This window comes from Rhineura floridana, chromosome 2 (assembly GCF_030035675.1).
Source record: "Rhineura floridana isolate rRhiFlo1 chromosome 2, rRhiFlo1.hap2, whole genome shotgun sequence".
Classification (NCBI taxonomy): domain Eukaryota; kingdom Metazoa; phylum Chordata; class Lepidosauria; order Squamata; family Rhineuridae; genus Rhineura; species Rhineura floridana.
In genome coordinates, this window is record NC_084481.1 from 30641019 (window position 1) to 30663161 (window position 22143).

At 41.0% G+C, this 22143-nt stretch overlaps 1 protein-coding gene across 2 annotated transcripts in view; it reads right to left on the bottom strand.

Annotated features, from left to right (window-relative positions):
• The window catches only part of WDR75 (WD repeat domain 75), a 38456-nt gene extending 17674 nt beyond the window's left edge, over positions 1-20782 (bottom strand). The window contains exons 1-12 of one of the 2 annotated variants that reach the window (XM_061608229.1): positions 20448-20782; positions 17955-18084; positions 16861-16926; positions 16019-16118; positions 13706-13830; positions 7935-8005; positions 5748-5864; positions 4552-4640; positions 3147-3305; positions 1509-1568; positions 1310-1425; positions 579-754 (exon numbers count right to left, since the gene is read on the bottom strand). In XM_061608229.1, the coding sequence (XP_061464213.1) occupies positions 579-754; positions 1310-1425; positions 1509-1568; positions 3147-3305; positions 4552-4640; positions 5748-5864; positions 7935-8005; positions 13706-13830; positions 16019-16118; positions 16861-16926; positions 17955-18084; positions 20448-20533 (1295 nt within the window). In that variant the 5' untranslated portion in view covers positions 20534-20782. Of the gene's footprint in view, positions 1-578; positions 755-1309; positions 1426-1508; positions 1569-3146; positions 3306-4551; positions 4641-5747; positions 5865-7934; positions 8006-13705; positions 13831-16018; positions 16119-16860; positions 16927-17954; positions 18085-20062; positions 20350-20447 lie in introns of those variants that run through there. The other variant, XM_061608230.1, reaches the window with a different exon arrangement.
• Positions 20783-22143: the final 1361 nt, after the last annotated feature.

The window sequence follows — 22143 nt, forward strand, 5'->3', positions numbered from 1 at the left end:
ATCACAATACCTAATGGAACGCCTCTCCCGACACGAACCCCCCCGTACACTACACTCAATATCCAAGGCCCTCCTCCAGGTGCCTATTGTGAGGGAAGCTGGTCGGCTGGCAACAAGGGAGAGGTCCTTCTCAGTGGTGGCCCCTAAATTATGGAATGATTTCCCTGACGAGGTGCGCGTGGCACCAACACTGTTATATTTTCGGCACCAGGTCAAGACTTTCCTCTCCTCCCAGGCGTTTTAGCATGTGTTTTTAAATTTTTTAAAAATGTGTTTTTAAATTTGTATATTTGTTTTTAATGTTTTTAATTGCTGTAGACTGCCCAGAGAGCTTCGGTTATGGGGCAGTATATAAATGCAATACATAAATGATATCTGAAGTCCCATCTCTCATTGGTTTAATTAGGGCAGCAACAGTTGAGGAGGGTGGACAGGATAGGAGATGCTTCAAGTGTGGGCGCACAACCCTTCTGCATGTCTAAATAACTATGTTTGATGCTAAAACAATCTCAGGGAAGACAACGTAGCAATTATAGGAACAAGACAGCTTTCTTGCCAGAAAATGTAAGCATGAATACCTTTGGGTTTGCTCACTGTAAGCCCACAGTTTCATGTGCAATTCAAGGTCACTGCACCTTCCTTGTCGCTGTTCCACAGTAGCCAGCCAGTTGCCTTGGGAATCAAATGCAGCCTTCACTAACTCAATCTGATTTAGACCATATTGATGAATATACTCCTGCTGCACAATATCCAACTGCAAATTTTTAAAAGAGAGGCAAGGTAGGTTTATGAGCTCATGTGTGCCTTTGGAGGCCAGTTAGTCAACAAAACCAATTGCTGGTGAAGGGAAGACTTTGGGACCACTTCATGCATTTTCACTTCTGCATAGAAACTCATATACACTTTGTGCTCCTTTATGCCCATTGCCCACATTTCATCCCAATGCCATCTACTTCTCCTTTTACACGAAGCGTCCTACTTGTTGCTCCAGCCATACCGCCTTCTCTTCCACCTTGAGCAAAGCCTTCCTTCAACTACTTTAGCTTCATGTCCCTACAGCTTTCATTGCCACCAAACTCTCTCATGCTCCATGCTCATTACTTGTTCTCATCCATGCCTATCTTTGCCTGGTCTGTGGGTCAGGGTTGTGTTGTCTATCCATGCAGAACCCCTAACATATGCTGAATTTAAAAAACCCCGCCAGCAGCATACGTATCGCCATCAGCCTCATTTGCTATCTTGATGAAGGGATACATAATGCACTGGATGGGTCCTGAGCTACCATTGGTCGATCAGTGGTCGAACTTACATTGTACAGCTGCTTGTCATTTTGCAGCAAATAGAACTGCAGGTGACCAGGCTTGCCGTTCAGAACCAAAGCTTTAGTTCGTGGGTCAACCATTAAGCCAGTCTTGACGTCACTGCCTGAAATGAAAGGCACGGCCTGAGATAGAATGTGATTTCTTCCGAGAGGATGAAATAAATAAAACCACCCAGAACAAACATACCTCTGATTAATCCTTGAATTACTGTGGAGACCCTCAAGTTGCTGTGTATGATGATTATTTCTACATGTATTTTTAAAAAAAGTTAAGAAAGTTAAGAAAGAAAGCTGGTAAGAGTATTAAAAAGCTTATTATTTGCTAAAGGACGATTCAGAATTTGCATCGGTCCATAAAACGGGAGTGGGTTACCTGCCACCCCCTCCCCCCAATCTGATGCTGCTGGATTCCCACTTTTATCAATCCCAGCCTCTAAAACCCTTTAATCAGAAAAAATGGACCACTTTAAATGACTAGATATGGTTTGCAGAGAGGGAGTGTTCTTGGAAGCAGGCCATCTCTCTGGATGACCACAGTAAGAACATAAGAACATAAGAAGAGCCTGCTGGATCAGGCCAGTGGCCCATCTACTCCAGCATCCTGTTCTCACAGTGGCCAACCAGATGCCTGGGGGAAGCCCGCAAGCAGGACCCGAGTGCAAGGACACTCTCCCCTCCTGAGGCTTCCGGCAACTGGTTTTCAGAAGCATGCTGCCTCTGACTAGGGTGGCAGAGCACAGCCATCACAGTGTAGTGGCCAAGAGCACATTTGCTGAGCTTTAGTTGATTTGCCAGCTATATCCCTTCCTGGAAAAGAGGGACTTGAAAACTACTGAACATGCCCAGGCAACCTCCTAGCTAGACTACTGTAATGCAAGGCTAGCTTTTAAGGTTGATCAGAAATTGCAACTAGTTCAGAATGAGACAGCCAGATTAATTGCTGGTATAAAAAGACATGGGGACCATGCAACACCCATCCTATATGAACTCCATGGCTTGGCAGGCTAAATTTAATGTGCTAGTGCTTATCTTTAAAGCCTGTTACAGTCTAGGATCAGGTTCCCTGGGAGAAAGACAGCACCTTCTCTCACAAGTACTTCCCCAATCTTTTAAGACCAGCTGACCAGTCTTCATAGTCCCTGACTATTAGAATGGGTGTCACTGCTGAACAAACTTTTTCAGTAGTGGCCCCAAAGCTCTGGAACCAGCTTCCAGTTGGGAGTGTATCACATCCAAGAGCTTGGCCCTTATAAACATTGCTCCTTCGTATGTATAGCTGCTTAAGGATCTTTTGAACCAGTACTAACCTTGGATGTAACAACTGGCACTTGAAGTAAGCCAGTCGACCATTAGCTTTGGGGCTAACTGGGGCAGAAGGATCCACATGGAGTGATATGAGAGAGAAGTATAAATCTGGAGACAGAAACCCTTCCATGCTGAACATGCACATCTTTCCCTCCCTTCAACTACTGCAGTTAAACTGAGAGATGCCAATCACAAAGCAAGGAAGGAAAAGGTGAATGGAAGGATCTGATGCTAAACCTGGATTGCTCAGGCCAGGATTGCCATACAGATGCTGTTGAACTAAAACTCCCATCATCCCTGGGCCATGTTGGCTGGGGCTGATGGGAATTGAAGTTGAACAATATCTGGAAGGCCATCCCTAGCGCCCCATCCCTGGCCTAGGCGGTCACAGAAATCTGGAGCTGCACCTGCTTGGACATACTACTTGATTAAGAGGGTTGTAATCTTTCAAAACTAAAATTGCTGCAGTTCTTCAGTATTATATATAAAAAGTATGTTCCTCTCTCCCATTTGGCCTTACTGTTATCTGCATGAGAGGTACAAAGAAAAGCTCCATCAGGCGAGACAGAGATGTGCTGTATCGTAGATCCCAAGCGAGGCAAGAATTCCTTCTTCGCGTCTGACCCATCTTGCCACTGGACTAGGACAGACTCAATCCCACCACTCAGGAGGCTAGTTCCTATCAAACCAAACAAAATGCATGTGTCTTAGGATCTCGTTCATACATGCATGTGCACACACACATGCACACAGAAACTACTCAGCGTGAACTGAGTCATGTGACCCGACATTGAGCTATGGTCCCTGGTTACCCCCCACATATAGTCTTGGGGGTCATCCTTACCTGTTGCCATGCACTAATCCAGGTTCAGATGCTAAAAAGGGCCAAAGATGCAATCTATACACATTTCCTGGGGAGTGAGGATCAGTGAAGCCAATGGGATTTACTCTGGAGTAGATATGCATGGACTGAGCCTGGTATACAACAGCCATGTGGACTACACATACATGTGCACACACATATACCACAAACACAAGTAAATGGGCTCCTGTGTGCTTAATTATAAGGACTGAAATAATCTGCAGCAACAAGATTAAAGCCTATTTCAGGAGCAATTAAACTGTGTTCACAGAAGCAAATAGTTATACCGCAACACAATGAAATCCTCCCACTTGCCATGTCAAATTGTTTCCTGCTTCAAAGAGAAGCCAAGGATAAAATAAACACTGTGGGGACCATTTCAAGTTCCTGCTGAGATCAACAAGATTTTATCTCCACAGCTCCCAACAGGAAAAAAAAAACATTTTTTATTTAGTTTCATTTTGCTAGACAATCAGCTTCTCTCTTCCTCTGCTTGCTCAAGAACCGAAACGGTTCACTTCTGCCTGTCAATCAAAACAGTACCATAAAACTGGCTCACATGCTTTATTATGTTGCCTTTATGCAGAGGCAGCCAACTTTCTGCTCTCCAGATGATGCTAGACTAAACTCCCATCATCTCTGACCATTGCTAATGCTGGCTTGGGCTGATGGGAGTCCAACAACATCTGGAAGGTGCCAGGTTGGCAAGCTCTGTCTTTATGCAGCACACAGACAACTGTGAGTAGAAAAAGGAGCTCTGCTGCATTCGCCACAGACCGATCTCTAAATCCTCATGCTTCTGAAGGAGATCCGGCTCTTTTATTTTGTAACTGCTTTGCATTTATACAGCATATTTCAAACATAAAAATCAGTTCACACACAATTGTCTGAAGAGAACATGAGAATATTATCATATTACAGGTGGTGTGTGTGTGTGTCTCTCTCTCTCTCTCTCTGAAAAGAGATTGCGAGAATAGTGGCTTGCCTAAGGCCCCTAGTGTGTTCATGCGCAGTAAGGTGAGAGACTTGAAACAGCGTGTGTTCCCGTCTCAGGCAATATTACCTTCTACAGTGAAAGCAAGATCCATAACTTCTTCGTGGTGCCAGTGCATTATGGAGAATGTGTATTTGCTCTTATGATGAAAATTCCTCCTATATGAATAAAAACATTTAATTTAGGACAAACTTCTCATGCCAGAGATTTTAAGGAGGAGGGCTGGTGCACAAAGAGAAACACAAACTACTTTGGTACGGTGGTAAACAATGTTAACTCTTGGGTTGTGAGCCATTTCCTCTGAGTGTGCATAGGGAATAAAACTAAGACGCCCTGACTCAGCTCTGTTCGCATCATTAGGCTTTCACATGTGTATTACTTGCCAGACTGGGAACTGCAGGCGTAAACTGGGTGGAGCATTTAAAGCAAATCAAATGCACACTCATCTGAGGTTGCGGTCCATCCGTATGCAGTGCTTTGAATGGGATGCACATGACTAGAACTGGATATAAGGCCAGAAACCTCAACACTGGGACTTTTACTACTAGCCACAGGAATGGTCTGGAGGCAAATTATGAAGCCCTACTATTAAAGCAAAGTAGGTCTGTTCCAGTTTGAGTCCTGGAAACCATATTCAAGCTACTCGAGTTCTCTGGAAGAAGACCGGCCTTCCAAAGTTTAACAGATAAATAGAACCCCCTCGTCATTTATACAAAAATAACCCTCACCACTATGAAAGTATGAGGATTTAGAGTACAGCAGGGCCCCACTTTACAGCGCTTCGCTTTACAGCGTTCCGCTAATACAGCGGTTGTGAATTGTAGAAAGGTCCCGCTTTACAGCGCTTGTTCTGCTTTTACAGCGGTTTTTTGCCGCCAGGCGCCATTTTGGTCAATGTAACTCAATGGGATCTGCTTTACAGCGGTTTTCGCTTTACAGCGGGGGTCCAGAACGTAACCCGCTGTATGAGTGGGGCCCTACTGTAAACACATCCAATAACTATTACAAGGTACAAGAGGCCCATCTTCTTTTGCCTCTAGCCTTTCTAGGTGAGGTATATCTTTACTACTACATAATCAACAACTTCTAAGATACAAGCGTTATCCATTGGAATCAAAGGGAGATTTTATCATAAGCTTTGGTGGCGGGGAGAGGTCAATAGTGGGCTCTTGCACGACAGACTTTTCAAGATTATAGCAATCCATGATATCCATGCTTATCAGACAACAGCCGTCAATAGCAATAGTGACAAAAGTCTGCCTCACCACAGACGAATTCTGCCATCTTGGTGTCCGCTTGCTATGCAGTCTTCCTTTGGGTGGCAGGCTACACAGGTGAAGCACCTATCTGTGTTATGTTTCAGTTTTGAACCTACAGAAAAGCTTGAGACATAGGAGTTGCAGCTTTAGTTAGTACAGTTCAGGTGTTAGGGAAAGCTGTTAATAGACCCAGAAACTGAATGAAAGAGCAATCCTATAGGAATGCAGGAATCTACTTTATAGAGTGTCCGACCACTGGGGTCCACCTAGCTGAGTATTGTCTACACTAGCCTTCCCCAACTTGGTGCCCTCTATATATTGCTGAACCAACCCCATCCACCTCAGCTTGCACAGCCTATGGTCAGAGATGATGGGAGATGTAGCCCATCATCATGTAGAGGGCCACAGGTTGGGGAAGGCTGGTCTACAATGGTGACAGCAGCTCCTCAGGGTTTCAGGTTGGAGTCTTTTGCCAGCACTGCCTGGAGATACAAGGGACTGAAGCTGGCATTTTGTTTTGCATGCAAAGCATGTGCTCTAACTAAAGATGTGAAGACTTGGAAAAAATGGAAAAATGGCGGGGGGGAAACCAATTTTTTTCCAGAAACCTTTTTTGTTTCCAAAAACTTTTGAAAAAAAAGCCAGAAAAACACACATTTTCCCTCCAAAGTTTTCTGTGTAGGACATAGCACAAGGAGCAACAGCTCTGTGTCCCTACCTCCTCCATTTCTCAGTCCTTGATGTCCTTTCTTCCTTGCACGGCCCAAACCTGTGTCCTTTGCACTCAAGCTTCCCCACTGCCAGATCCTTATCACCCCTTCCTTCTCCTTATATGTAACAGTAAGACTCCCTCTGCCTCAATCTATATGTTATAAGAAATAAGCTAGTGCAAGCTGTTGGCTCAGGTAGGGTAGGCTTTTTAAAGTCTGTGTATAATTTTACTCTCCATATCAGTTCCATTTTGGAGATTCAAGCGACCTAACTATTTTACTCTCCAATGCCATTTTGTAATAAAAAATTATCCTAAACCCAAATTTTTATTTATTTGTATTTCTTTCTTTCAGGTTTTATAAACTGTTCTACATTCAGAGAATACTTGAGCAGCGTAGAGAAGTAGAATACAGATTGTAAGTTGGGCTCCCCTGGTAATTAAAGTAAATAGCTACTTCTCCATGGAGTGTCCACAGGGACATATTCAGACATGTGTGTTATCAGGGACACGCACACACTTGGTAACAGGATTGCCTTTCAGCTTAGTGGTGAGTTGTCCGGCAGTTTACTATGACTTACCTGCCGCCCTCTTCTTTCAGAAACCTCAAAAGAGCACCTTCACTGATGCATTCTGCAGTATAGTATTTATACTGCACCACCGTACACAGAGATTTCAGCAAAGAGGATACATGTGGATAAAGAGGAGGCAGCTGCAAAAGTTTTCCCATCCTAATTTGAATTTGTGGCTGGACTGGATCTGGATAGTGTCAATCAATCCTCTGCTCCCCAATAGTACAAAGATGAACGTGGGCACTGTTTCCACTTCAGAACAGTACTAGGAACCATCACAGAAGTCTCCTTTTTCAGCAGCGTTTTTGATGGAGTAACTCTAGGACCATTCAAGAAGAGTGCATGCTTTTGCTCTACACTATTTTTGGTATAACAGCTTTCCTCTCCCCCCTGTTCAGTGTGCTCACCCTGACAAGGTGTAGGCTTTAACTCAGTAAGACAGCACATGCTTTGCATGCAAAAGGTCCCAGGTATCTCCAAGCAGGGATGTGAGAGAACCGTGCCTGAAATCCTGTAGAGCCACTGCCAATCAGCGTATACAACACTGAGCTAGATGAACCAATAGTCCAATGCAGTATAAGACAGCTTCCTACGTTTCTCCAAGCCTTACCTAAACAATGTAGATTTCAGATGGTATCACTGATTCATTAATAGCTGGGTGATATCTAAGTAAGTTTTGCTCAGAACAGACCCCCTGAAGTCAATGGACTTAAATCAATTGATTTCAGCTGGTGTGCTCCAAGTATGACTAAAGCTGGATATCACCTTTTTTTTTTTTACTTCCTTAATAAGTATCAATCTTATCAGGGCTACTTACACTTCCCTAAGAAACAGCAAATTCCTAGCCAATTTAAAAACAAAAGAGGCATATTCAATGTGGCAAAACAATTAGCTTGCATTGTCTGTCCTCACCTGTAAACCTTTTTCTTCCTGAAAAAACAAACAAGGAGGTGAAAGTTGGAAACGGATACCACATATTCACCCTGTTATAAACAAAATACAGTTTACGATTTAGTACATACCAGAGTTGCAAGTGGATTAAAACATTTGTTTGATTCTAAAATATCAGAACTAACGGGCAAGATGACAACAGGTGGATGATGGCCATGCAAGTCAGTCAAAGCAGCACAAGGTTATATTTGCAATCAGTGTTTTTATCAAATTCTGATTTGTTTTCATATTTAAAAAAACTTTAAGGGATCTCAGAGAATGATAGCTAATGAAGATGGTTTGAGACCAGACTCCACCAAGTTGCACGTCTGTACATTATATTGTTCACTAGACAAACTGGGCAGAAAGTGGAGTTTTAAGACACATAGTAAAGACAATTAAAGACAGAGGAACTGGTGTGGAGACGTCAGCACTGTTGCCTGTGTTCTTCAAAAAACATGCCATATACCCCACTGCCTTTTGTTAATCTATTTTTGGAATTGGAAGAGTATGAAAAGCCAGCCCTGTATTGAAGTAAGAAATTCCTCTCATGGATAAAAAGTAGCTCTTTGGATTCCTCTTGAGGGGCAAAAGAATTGCAAGGATTTTGTGTCAAGGGCCTAAAGCAAGAAAGATTTAAACATGGAATTTTTGTTCAATATACAGAATATCACATAGTTAAGAAAGAACATCTACAGTGTAACACGCTAAAGGATTTTGTGGAAGTAACAAAGCCACTTCTGGCAGCAACTGACTGAGCTGCCCACATATCACAGAAAAGGCAGAAGGGGCTCTGGGCTGAATTGGTTAACTTCTGCTTGTCACTAACTGGTATGCTTTAACTGATTGATAGTTTGTTTTGTGATGACTTTAAAACTTATTCATGAATAGGCAAAAAACCTTGCGGTTTAAGAACGTACCTATAGCCCACAGATATTTCTATCAAATTTTAAAAAGCAGGGAAATTGGGCAGCTATAGTGAATGCACCAGGGGAGCAGGAGAACTGACCTCCTCTCCGAGATATTGTACTGCCCTACAAATTTGTCAAAAAGCAAAAAATTACCATGTAGCTTGGAAGAATTTGTTAACGTGCTTCAGCAACACTTTGCAAAATGTACACTAAAAAAACTCCAAGAACAATTGTGGAATAATGGCCCTGACTATTCTGCAGAATAGTCTTCAGTGGACATGTCTCAGTTTGCACAAGATAAAACAGTGGGAGGTGAAATGTATTCTAGCAAATTTCTAGGTGTCCTCTATGTTTTTAATTGACCATGCCCACCTTTCCTCAAGTGAAGTGGTTTCAGCATAGCAGGCTGAAAACATGCATCTTGGACAGGCCAAGTTTGTTTTTTCTAACGCTAAATTCGTGGCTTGACTAGCAACATATTGTAATCAGTCTGATTTTACATCAAACTGCGGTTTCAGATTCAACTTTTAATGCACCCAAAACAGAAATAGAACATAACCTTCAGTTTGAAACACAAAAGTCTGTCTTCACCATCATATGACATAGACCAGCCTTTCCCAACTAGTGGGCCACCAGATATTGTTGGACCACAATTCCCATCTTTCCTGACCATTGGCAATGCTGGCTGAGGCTGATGGGAGTTGTGGCCCACCTGGTGGCCCACTAGTTGGGAAAGGCTGACTTAGACCAATAAAAAGGCTTTGAAATTAATAAAAATTTGACAAAGATTTCTAGGATGAATAATGAGAGAAATATAATTTTCTAGGTTGGATTCTTTGTAGAAACAGTACTAACATAGGAAAGAACCAAAGTAAGAAGAACACCAACAAACATATGTATTACCAAATTCTTCCAAGCTACACAGGAAGTGGATTGGACTGTGAAAGACCAACCCAAAATCTGTTTGCATTTTTATAAATTTGTAGGGCAGTCCAATATCTCAGAGAGGAGGTCAGGTCTCCTGCTCCCCTTGTGCATTCACTATAGCTGCTCAATTTCCCTGCTTTTTAAAGTTTGATAGAAATATCTGTTTAAGAATGTTGGCTATAGGTACGTTCTTAAACCGCGAGGTTTTGTTGCCTATTAGTGAATAGAGGTTATGTTTTACAGAATGGGAGTGGGGGGAATCGGAAGTTAAGAAAAGCTTTACATGCTCTGCTTCAGTGTGAAAAGCCACAAGTCTTCAAGGCAATATTTTGGTGGTGGAAAATTAAATGGCTATAAGCTTCTAACTACTTGTACCTCCTTAGCTAATACATAGTCTTCAACTGTTCTTCTTAAAACTCTTCATTAAATTCCAAAAGCTTTAATTTCCCTCACAGTGGCCTGTACAGACTGAAATGGCCTTGTTGGCATTCGTCCAAAAATTTTTGAAACCTCCGTTTATGAAAGAGTAAAACGCAACGCAGAAAAAAATAATTTTCACTTACATTTTCACCTTCCAAAATTATAGCAACTTTATAATGGCCATTTGAGTACCTTCTTTTCCCCTTAAGTTTTCTCTTATGTTTGGCTCACATATTTTAAAGGAGGTGTTTTTTGTGACAATCCACCTTCATTTTGCTCACACTGTCATTTTAAAGCCATGTACTTCTGGGAAGTCTGATTTGATGTTTTAGTGCACAACCAAAAAAATCTTTAGGTGGCTGCGTAGGAATGTCATGGTTCCTAGTTTTTGCTTCTGTTTTTCTGTAATGTCATTTAATTTGGCACACGTGATGCTTTGTACAGTATTTAGATCTGGTTGTTTTTCAAACCATAAATTCAAAAATAAAGCTGCTTTTTCTGCAAGTATTAAATGTTGTGCTGTCATATTTCTCAACATGCTGCATCACCATGTTCCCATGTCCTTAATTAAAAAAACCCACAGTATAAGTAGAATGCTCCTTTTGTATGTCTGTTGGTGTTCTTACTTTGCATCTTTCCTGTGTTACTATTGTTTCTACAGAGAATCTATTCTAGAAAATTTTATTTCCCCCATTATTCATCCTAGAAACCTGTGTCAAATTTATTTTTATTAATTTCAAAGCCTTTTTAATGCTCAATGTCATATGATGGTGAAGACAGCCTTTTGTGTTTCAAATTGGAGGTTATGTTCTATTTCTATCTTGGGTGTGTTAACAGTTGAATCTGAAACTGCAGTTTGATGTAAGATCAGAGTGATTGCAATATGACTCTAGCTGTTGGAAAAAACAAACTTAGCCTGCCCAAGATGCATGTTTTCAGCCTGCTATGTTTAAACCATTTCATTTAAGGCAAGGTGGGCACGGTCAATTAAAAACACAGAGCACACCTAGCATTTTGCTAGAACATATTTCACCTCCCACTGTTTTATCTTGTGCAAACTGAGACACTCCTGATGTTCACTGGAGACTATTTTGCAGAATCGTCAGTGCCATTATTCCACAATTATTTTTGGAGATTTTTTAGTGTACATTTTGCAAAGTGTTGCTGCACTTCACATATTCACAAAAATAGAAACAAAAGAAAATTATTTACTATAGGAAAGTTCACTAAAATTGCAAAGAATCAGACATATTTAAAGTGACTATCTGAAATATATCAACTGTTTTATTAATGTTACTTCCAACCTGCTTAAACAAGATCAGCACAGCACATGTCTTGTTTCTATTATTTGGGTTGATTGCAGGTGTTGCCACCACTCACCATATGCTCAGAGGCACGTTACCAAATTATTCCAAGCTACACAGGAAGTGGATTGGACTGTGAAAGACCAACCCAAATTGCATTTGCTTTTTGACAAATTTGTAGGGCAGTACAATATCTCAGAGAGGAGTTCAGGTCTCTTGCTCCCCTGGTGCATTCACTATAGCTGCCCAATTTCCCTGCTTTTTAAAGTTTGATAGAAATATCTGTGGGATATAGCTACATTCTTAAACCGCAAGTTTTTTTTGCCTGTTAGTGAAATTCTCTGTTTTTTAATCTGGGAGGTAAGAAATGGGATCCTGTGCAAGTTTGCTGAAAATGGATTGATCATTTGAATGCTTATTGAGTTCAGTGGGATTTACTCCCCTGCAATTATGCTTAGGATAGGTGAAACTGACCACAGGGGATGGGAAAGGGAGGAGATGGAGGGAGGACAGAGGGGAGAAGGGGGAGGGGAACAGGAAGAAGGGGGAGGGGAGAAGAAGGGCAGGTTAACTCATTTGCATGTTTATTGAGATCAGTGGGATTTACTCCCGTGCAATCATGCCTATGATAGGTAAAACTGACCGGGGGGGGGGAGGGAGAGCTGGAGTGGGCAAGGAAGGTGGAAGAGTCGAGGAGGAAGGGAGAGGAAAGGGGAAGGAGGGGACAGGCAGGTCTGATCATTTGCATGCTTATTGAGTTCAGTGGGATTTACTCCTATACAATCATGGTTAGGATAGGTAAAACTGACCATGGGAGTGGAGGAGGGGGAGGGGAGAGGAGAGGGAAGGAGGGAGGGGAGAGGGAAGGAGGAGAGGGAAGGAGGGGGAGGGAAGGGCAGCTTTAATCATATGCATGCTTATTGAGTTCAGTGGTATTTACCCCCATGCAATCATGGTGATATTTCCCCCACCTTTTTATTCTACAGCAGGCACATGTAGCCTCCCACCCAAATTTAAACCAAAGCTGTCTCTGGCCACATTCACACCAGACTGTTATTTCACTTTAGGCAGTCATGGCTTCTCCCAAAGAATCCTGGGAAGTGTAGTTAGTGAAGGGTGCTGAGAGTTGCTAGGAGATCCCCGGTTCCTCTCACAGACCTTCAGTCAGAGTGGCTGACGGTTAAACCACTCTGGCCACTGGAGCTCTCTCAGGGGAATAGGAGTCTCCTCACAGCACCCTTCACAAACTACACTTCCCAGGATTCTCTGAGGGAAGCCATGACTGTCTCAAGTGAAATCAAGTCTGGTGTGGGTGTGGCTACCTGATTAGCCAGGCCAAGCAGCTGTGAGTCTGGCTTTTAGAATACTGACAGTTGGTTCTTACTGAGCATGCCTAACATTATCATTGCATTCAAGCCAAAATTTCTTAAATTAACTAAAAATCAGCCAGGCATTTTTAAAAACTTTTAAACTGCAAAAGATGAAGGTCAGAGTATGGGGCAAGGTCAGTATCAGGATTACAGGTACGCTGTGAACATGGCTGATTTTTAATGAATTTCAACAGATTATGAGAAATCTGACAGAAAAAAGTCCAAAAGGGATCAGGATTTTTTTTATCACTCTTTTTAGACTTTGAACTCTCAATTCTCTCTGACTGTTTTGTGTACCACCATGAAAATTTACAGGGTTGTTAAGGAAGCGTTTCTGAGTTCAGGACTGTAAGTTTTGTAATGTTTTGTTTTCAAATAAGCTTATAGGAAGCATCAGAATGACATGGGGGTATTTTCAATTTAACATTGTGGAATGTGAAAAATCCATGCTGGGTATAGTATACAGCCACTCTCGTGGCTATATAATAATGTTTATATATTCAGATTGAGTTATTTATTGGATTGTTTTGGAATGATTTTGTATTTAATTTAAACTGATGTAGTGGCTTGTTGTGAGCTACTTTGAGCAAATTTATATGGAAAAATGGCATATACATTTAAATCATAAAAAAATAGGCAAATGAGACCGGGAATGAATGAGGGAGACTGTGGCCTGAGAACAAGCAGATAGGAGGGTGCATGTCCTAGGAGCTGAGGAAATGAGAAAAGCCACTTTGAAATGACCAGACAACAAATCTTAGCATGCAGGACATTAATGTGATATAAACTGCAAAAATGAATAAAGAAGTTATGTTATATACTTCTCTTCCAAACGCTGTACATTTGGGTGATTGGCTTACACCATCCAAAATCAGTTGCAGCTCACTGGCTTCTACTTCCTGACCTGGTATTTTTAGAAGTTTCAGTGAAACCAGTTGAAAATTACCTGATGGAAACAAAGACTTTTCATAAATAAGATGACTGACACACATTTTCTCCCGCTTTATATGGCCTGAATTCTAAGTTAAGTGAGGCTGCAATCCTATACACACTTATTTGGAAATCAGACCAGAAGTAAACATGTCTAGGACTGTGATGCTGCGCAGAGATTCTCAAAAGAGACGTTTCTCATTCTCTCCTCCCACTTGCAGCCACCTGTGTCCCCTAACCTTATGTGGAAGGTCTGAGGTCTCACCTGAATATGGGATGAAATTTGAGTATGTGGATGCTGTAGGAGAGATGCATTGCCCCAATCAGGCTAGCAACCTTAGAGAAAAATAAATTCAAGGAAGGAAAGTTTTCTTTCCATTTCTGCCCACGGGGTCTCCTGTTCACCATCCCACTCTGTTCACAAAGCTTGCCCTGATTTTCAGAGGGAACAAGTGGCTGCAGAGTAGATAGGAAACTTCCATTCCATGAACTTCCTTAAATTAGCTAATCTTATGATCCAAGCCAATACAAATAAGCTTTGCATTCTAAAGAATGGGAACTAGTCCAACATTTCATCCCAAGTGCAGTTTGGCTAGCTGTGATGCACTACTGGCTTCTATTATGAGATAGTGTTTTGACATGTATAGGAATGTTCTCACACCAGCCTTCCCCAAGCCCTCCATGTGTTTTGGAGTACAACCTTCAGTCCCAACCAGTTTAACCATGATGCCACAATAAGATCAGGAGCATTAAATGCATTGTGACTATTCATTCCAACACCAAGTTCTTTTAAGTTGCGGTGCCTTGATCATCTAAATAAAATACCTTTCCATGATAAAGCAGCTTATACCTAAAGCACTACTCCCGTGCTAGGTAGAAACACAGAATGAACGTGCAATTCTATTGTTAGTAGTAATTACCAATTCAATGGGGAAAAGGTTTGCACTGATAGCAACCAAGTCATCTTTACAGTGCCATGCTGCTTATTTCAAGTTTGCAAAGCTGTGGTGGGCAAAGTTATGCTTAAGAATTCTGCAAATGGGTTGAGCAGTCCCACTCCACCTTTTCTGCATCAATGCAAATCCTAGATTGACTTTCCAGTGTCAGCACACCACAGATTGTGCTGATATAGCAGTCACTGGATATCACCATAACCATCAACGCTTATCAGCTAGAACAGTACCTCACAGGACCGAACTTCATGTTCTGAGCATCATATATGACATCTATGCCTGTATGATCCATATATTTCCAACTCCAAAATAATACAGTGTAATTTGCGCCTCTTTCACAAATTAAGAAACCTTTCTCTACTGCTCCATTATCCCATAGCAGGAAGATACAAAACTATCTGCAAATTTATTTTATAGGGATTATGACCCATCCTTCCATCAACTACAAAATTTTGTTTTAAGCATACTTTTATGTGAACTTAGAATATATTTTACTCTTAAGTGGAGTTTTCATGTATTTTATTTTGTTCTCTTGTGATATGGTCTGCAGACTAATTCAATAAATTCTCTCTAGTTTATATTAAATATCCAATCTCAGATTAACAAAGCGGCAGCATCCCTCACTTTTTTTTGAAGTGCAAGACATTTAACAGTGTGAAAAGGGAGATTTTTTTTCTTTATCTTGCCTTTCTACTCAACAATGAACACCCTACAAAAAGTTCACAGTCTTCATGGGCCAAATTTAACGTTCTGCCATCTGCTCTTTTAGAGGAAAGGTTCCGCAAAATTCTCTTTGCTGAACGATATTGCGCATGTGATAGTGGTGCTATTGAGACCGCAAATCATGTCCTATTAGAATGTATATTTTATAATGATCTCCGCAGATGGTTTATCACCCCCTTTTTCCAGAATTTGCCGGGCAGGGATGTAACTTTTTATATGCATTACTTCTTTGCAGACACAGACCCCCGTATTACATATAAGGTTGCAAACTTTTTTGCCACAGCAATTGATTTACGTAAAGTGCTTATAACCCAGGGACCGCTGCACTTTGCAACATCAGTCTAAATAGTTTGTATATACATACTTTTAGGGGATACTGCATTGTTAACCCTGTTTTGTACTGTCTATGCTTGTATGATATATCTTTCTGGTCATTGACCGTAATAAACTATTCATTCATTCATTCAGTCTTCATGTAATCACAAAAACAACAAGGCATAAAATAGAAGAACACTAATTACACTGTACCTGATCTTTCATCATTATCCTTTGGTATGATAACAAATACTGAACCTTCAGACTCTGCAAGCGCATAGAATGCAAAGAGCTTGAACCCAACAATAAACGTCTGGAAGAGTAAAGCACACACACACAAAATCAATCTGTTAAGGCTCATCTTAAAATTAAGCTGTAAACCTATACAAGTGTATGCAAATAAGCTAATTAGCAGGTGGGATATTGGTTTTTAATCACTCACAGTTATGGATAAAGTAGTGCATATAGCTCAGTGATGGGGAATCTGTGGCCCTCCAGATGTTGTTGGACTCCAAATCTCATCAGCCCAGCCAGCATGGGATGGTGGAAGTTGTCGTCCAACAATTTCTGGAGGACCGCAGGTTTCTCATCTCTGATGTAGCTCATCTCAACTCTAAATCACCAGTAGCAAATACTAGTCATTCTAAGTCTTTATGGATAAGGGTGGACAGAAAAAATAAGAGGCCCTGCTTATTAGTCTGTGCAGCAAGACATTTGGATGCTGAAAAGGGTCCATTCACTCCCTGCACCTTTGCAATACATTTATGTTGCAATCCTATACACACTGTCCTAGGAATAACTCCCACTGAATTCAATTAGTCTTACTTTTGAACAGGATTCCAGTGCATATGCAGTTAGAGATGATATGCATCAGCCAAAATGCCATGATGCAGTTTATGCATGGTAGTGGCAGAACATATCCAGGCCTGCACACAGAAAATTTACTCACAAGTCTCAGAGATTGATTTTATGTATCCTAATGCATGCTATCTAATTTACCTAGTAAGAAGTCTATGGACTGTCATACAGAAAGAAAAGAAACAAGTTGAACAAACCTTGATGAGAATTCCATCCATAAAATCCCAGAGTTTAATAGTGCCATCTAGAGACCATGAATAGAGCTGGTAGAAAAAATATTATATTTTAGTACATCTAAAAAGCATTTTGATTCTCAGTAATGCTGATTATTCCTGCTACATGATGAAAATACTAACTAAATGTGAAGTTGTTCTAACACCTTTGATAAAAAACACTCATTATTTGTTCAATTAAAATTGTGTATACAATGTTCTCTGCCAAATATATGTCACATTTACAAGAGCACCCCAGAAACAGGATAATAATCAAACTCAACCATCATAATACAGACAAAAAAATTTCACCTTAAGTCCAAACAAATATGCCCGAGCTCCAACTACCCTTAACCGGGAAATCTTTTCTGTAAGAAACAAGTCTTAACTAAGCACCAAAATACCAGCAGAGATGTCACTGGGCAGAGTGTGCCACCCTGTGTCACAAAAAGAAGATGCAGCTCAGAGACATTTTAAATTCTCATTTCCATGCAGGACAACTTATGGAGAAATATCTCCCCTACAGATCAGAAGGTGAGGATGAAAGAAGAATGTTCTCTAAAGTATGCTAGCCTCACATCCTGTAGGATTTTAAAGGTTTTCCACTAGCATTTTCAACTGGGCCAGAAACTAACAAGAAGCCAGCGCAGAACAGGAGTAACATTTTCTATTTGAATTATGTTTAGACTTCCATGTAACATAGATTTGATCTGGGATTAAACAGTCAAATTACATGTAATGTTCATTACGCTGTTTCCCCTTGAGTGTCTCACTTTTCTTTCCTAGATGCCAGCACTGCCCCCCCCCGATTAGGACCCTGGCATAGGAAAATAGGGGACTTAAACCCTTTGCTCTCTGTTGTGGTCCTTATGCACCTGCAATTTTCCATTGAAAAAAAGAGCTCCCTTTTGCTTCAAAGTGAGCTTTCCCCCATCTTGCAATGAAAATTACTAGTACAGGCCACCCAATCCAGATTGCCAGCACAATTTATGAAAGAAAATCCTTATACTCAAGGAAAATTATGACATAAATGACATGTGGCTCTAAGGTAGCACCAGCTCTATCAAAATTTTAACAACCTGTAGATGGTTTTGGGGATTCAACTGGATTCCTGTCACTACGTTGCTGTGACCCTGCAGGACATGCAGACATTCTTCTGTAGATGTACTGTAGACTTTTACATAGTCACCAGAAGCACACAAAAGGTACCTATGAACAATGAATTTAAAAACAGAAGTCAATTAAGAAGCATTTATAGTGCTTTACAGAGATGAAATAGGCTAACTTCCAGAAACTTATTAGACAAACTTTAGCCCATTCACATCAAGCTTTAAACATAAAGGACCAAAATAAAAAACAAAGGTGTAGGAAAACCAGGTTATGTTTCAATATGGTCCAGTTTGTACATAATGCTAAGCCAAACCATGGTTAAATATGAACGTGTGAGTGTGCAGGTACTCTAGTTAAACATTTATTACATTTATACCCCACCTTTCTTTTCATGATAGAAACCCAAGGTGGCTTACATATAGTTCCCAGGCGGTCACCAGACCTGACCCTGCTTAGCTTCAGCAGTTGTCCTGCTGCCACGCTATTCAGATGCAAGCTATGATTCAGCTACCCAGGGGAGGAAACAAACCACGAGGAGACAAGTGGTAAGCAGAGAACAAAACTTGGCTAAGCCATACCATAACTTAGTTCCAGGTAGAGCAGCAACAGGGCAACCAGGAAAAGGAGGAGAGAAGCAGCCATGGTTTTTACTGTGAAAGTTTTCTTACCCATGGTTTGGCTTAGCAAGCCAGGCTATTTATATGTAATGGCATTTAAATGATGCATTAAATACATGCTACTTTCGATGCCTGAAAATGGAGGGAGAAAAGGGTCATATAGCTGTTTTAATAAAATTAAAATAATGTTTGCATTTTGTTCATCAAACTGATGCCAAAACTACTTGGCTCACTGCTCACTGGAGCAGGGTATTGCCAACACGTCACCCCGCTGCTGAAAGAATTGCACTGGCTGCCCATGTGCTACCGGGCCAAGTTCAAGGTTCTAGTTTTGGTGTACAAAGCCCTATACAGCTTGGGATCAGGATACCTGAAAGACCGTCTTACTCCTTATATACCCAGTCGATCAATTTGCTCTGCAGGTGAAGGCCTCCTGCAGATACCATCTTATCAGGAGGTCCGTTCCGCACAACATGGTAAATGGACCATTAGTGTGGCAGCACCTACCCTGTGGAATTCCCTCCCCTTAAATATTAGGCAGGTGCCATCCCTGTTATCTTTTCGGCGCCTTTTGAAGACTTTCCTCTTTCAACAAGCGTTTTAAGTTGAGACCTATTCCAGTCTGCGTCTGTGTTGGAATTGCTTTTTAATGTGTTTTTTTTAAAAAAACAATTTTGTTAACCCTTTTTAAAAGATGTTTAAAAAAGCTTTTAAAAAAAGTTTTTAAAGTTGTTTTGTTTTGGTGTATTTTAAGGTCTGTTTTTATGTTTTCATGTGTTTTTAGCGCTTTTGTTTGCCACCCTGGGCTCCTGCTGGGAGGAATATAAATCAAATAATAATAATAATAATATTTTTGAGATATTGGCATCCATATATGTAGCATTTAGAGCAACACTGAAAGGCAGGAGTTTACAGTCCAAACTGTTGACTGGGATAGAGATGATACAAGTTGACAAGAGGCAAAGAGTAATAAGCAATGAACCGTGTTGCATTTCTTACCACATGGTTCAAACACATGGTTCAAGTTACAGTTCCACAGAGTCTAAAGACTGCAGCACCAGAAACACAATGATTCAGAAACCTTGTTTACTCCTGACCACATATGCTAGTTTTTCAAACTCACAAAAGCAAAGGCTTTAGCTCAGTGGTAGAATATGCACTCTGCTGAAGCTAAGCAGGGTCAGGTGTGATCAGTGCATGGATGGGAAACTGCCTGGGAACCATATGTAAGCCGCCTTAGGGTTCTATCATGAAACAAAGGTGGGGCATAAATATAATAAATAAATAGGTAGGGCTGGAAACGTCACCTGTTTGGTCTGACTAGGCAACTTCCTGTGTTCATCTACTATCAGTTATACGCCTTCATTCATTCATTTTTTTGTTATAAAATCTTAATAAATGACTAATACGAGACACCCCCTGGCCCCACGAAGAAAATGGCAAGGTTTAACAGAACACACCTTCTATTCCTACCTATACTGGGCTACGATAAAACTGACAGAAACGTGCATCCAAGGCGGTGATCCTATTCCAACATAACTGAGAGCAAGCCCACAGAACTCAAAATACGCCTATAGATATATCACTACAAAAGACATAAATGGCAAAACGCTGCATCTGTCTACTCAAACCCAATTGAGTTGATGGGTCTTACTGCCACGTGTATAGGAGTTGCACTCTAGGAAATCCAGATTATGCGACACAAAAGATGCTGAGACAACATTTTTTCACGTGTATGATCAGTGTGCATCTACAGTGTGCCCTTAGGTGCGTGACTGTAAGGCTGGAGATCCACTGGTCCCAGGAAAACAAAAGAACCACCCAATCCTCTCCCCGGCCACTCACTTGGAATCAGCTGAAAAGACCGCGCGACTCCCACTCAACCAGCTGCCACCACAGCGAACCACGCGGAGCTGTTCGTGAGCCACCATCTTCTCGCACTAGCTGACCTCCAACCTTTCCCCTTCCTCGCGAAGAAAGAGGACAACTCTGTTACCGCTCTAGCCAAACATTTCCTAGAACTCTATAGCATGCACTACTTTTCGGTAATTCAAAACTACAGCGAGTGCTTCCGCTCTCCTTTAACAAACACCCAAAGGGTTAAAAACAATACTTCCAGTTTCTGATTGAGCGCACTGGGCAGTAGCTGCTAGAAACAGGAACTAGCACCATAAAGACTCAAGGGGTAGAATGGGTAAAATGGTTTTCGAATAGAAACCAGAAGAAATGTCCGTAGCTCTGATCTTTTTTCTAAACTCTATGGGACTGAAGTCAACTGTGCTTGGCCACCAAGAAGTGAGCATAGGGATAGAAAAATAAAGAGTCAAACTGCCAAGTAATCCTATTGTATAAAACTGAGCTGATTTCTTCATCCTACTTCCGATGCAAAGTGTTTAGGATTTTCACCATAGATCTGCCATGGAATATATCGGCGCAAAATAGAGACAACCTCCCCCCCCCTTTTAATTGCAGTTAAGATTTGTGTGTTACTTTTTTCTATCTCTGTGGAGCAGATCTGATGTCTGCTTTTCCATTTTTTTGATGGTGTGATAACTGTCTGGCATTGCGCGTTTTATTTCACCTGAGCTGCGGAGGGGATAAACCGCTTTCCGGGGGATTAGTGGTTGGAGGGGGGCTTTTTAAAAAATAAGGTTTAAAAGGCGGGGTACTTGGTGGGAGTTGTTCTGGTTATTATTATTATTATAAATTTAAATGAGAATTTAAGACACACAAAAAACCCTAAAGCATAAAATGGGTGCGGGTGTCCTCTAGGTTTAAAATCCGCTCCCCCCCAAAATACTTTATAAATAATTCAAAAGTATTCATTTACTCTCCATGAACCTATTTTGCACTGCCTCCTGAGTCACGCTGAGAAATATGACCCAGTTTTCTTTTTTTTAAGTGTTAGAGTAATAAGATTAAATATCTATATGCTTAATAGATAGATTTATATCAGCAATAACTCAAAACATATTAGCATCTTTTGCCAACCAAGTAGGCCATTGTGGGCTGAGCTGTGAGAGAGGGAAGCCATACTAGCAAATGCTTTCCCTGATGCCCTAAATTAAACAAATAGGGTGATAAAATACAACACTGTTTCACACCCTTTCCGATACGGAACCAATTGGTTTCTCCATATTCTGTCCTTACAGTAGCAAACACTCTTGGGAGATCTTAAAACACATGGACCCAAGGGCCATGTTGCAATTCCTGCATAGCCCTTAGAAGCTTTGTTGTTACTGGGACTTTGGACTGCAAATTCTCCACATACCAGAAATTACATTACTCAAGGTTGCTTCCTGTTAAACCAGACACTCCAGTTATTCACCTGCTACATCTTATTATTAGAATATTATATCCAGCCTTCCCCTATATGAAACTTGTCTCAAGAATGCTAACAATATGAAACAGCCATAAAATATTAAAGATATATTTTTTAAAGATGGTGGCTAATTTATTATTACCTGTGCTGATTCTTTAGTACAGTGTGGGGTATGCATCTGAACGCTTGTGGCAAAGCTTGGATACAAAAATGAATGTG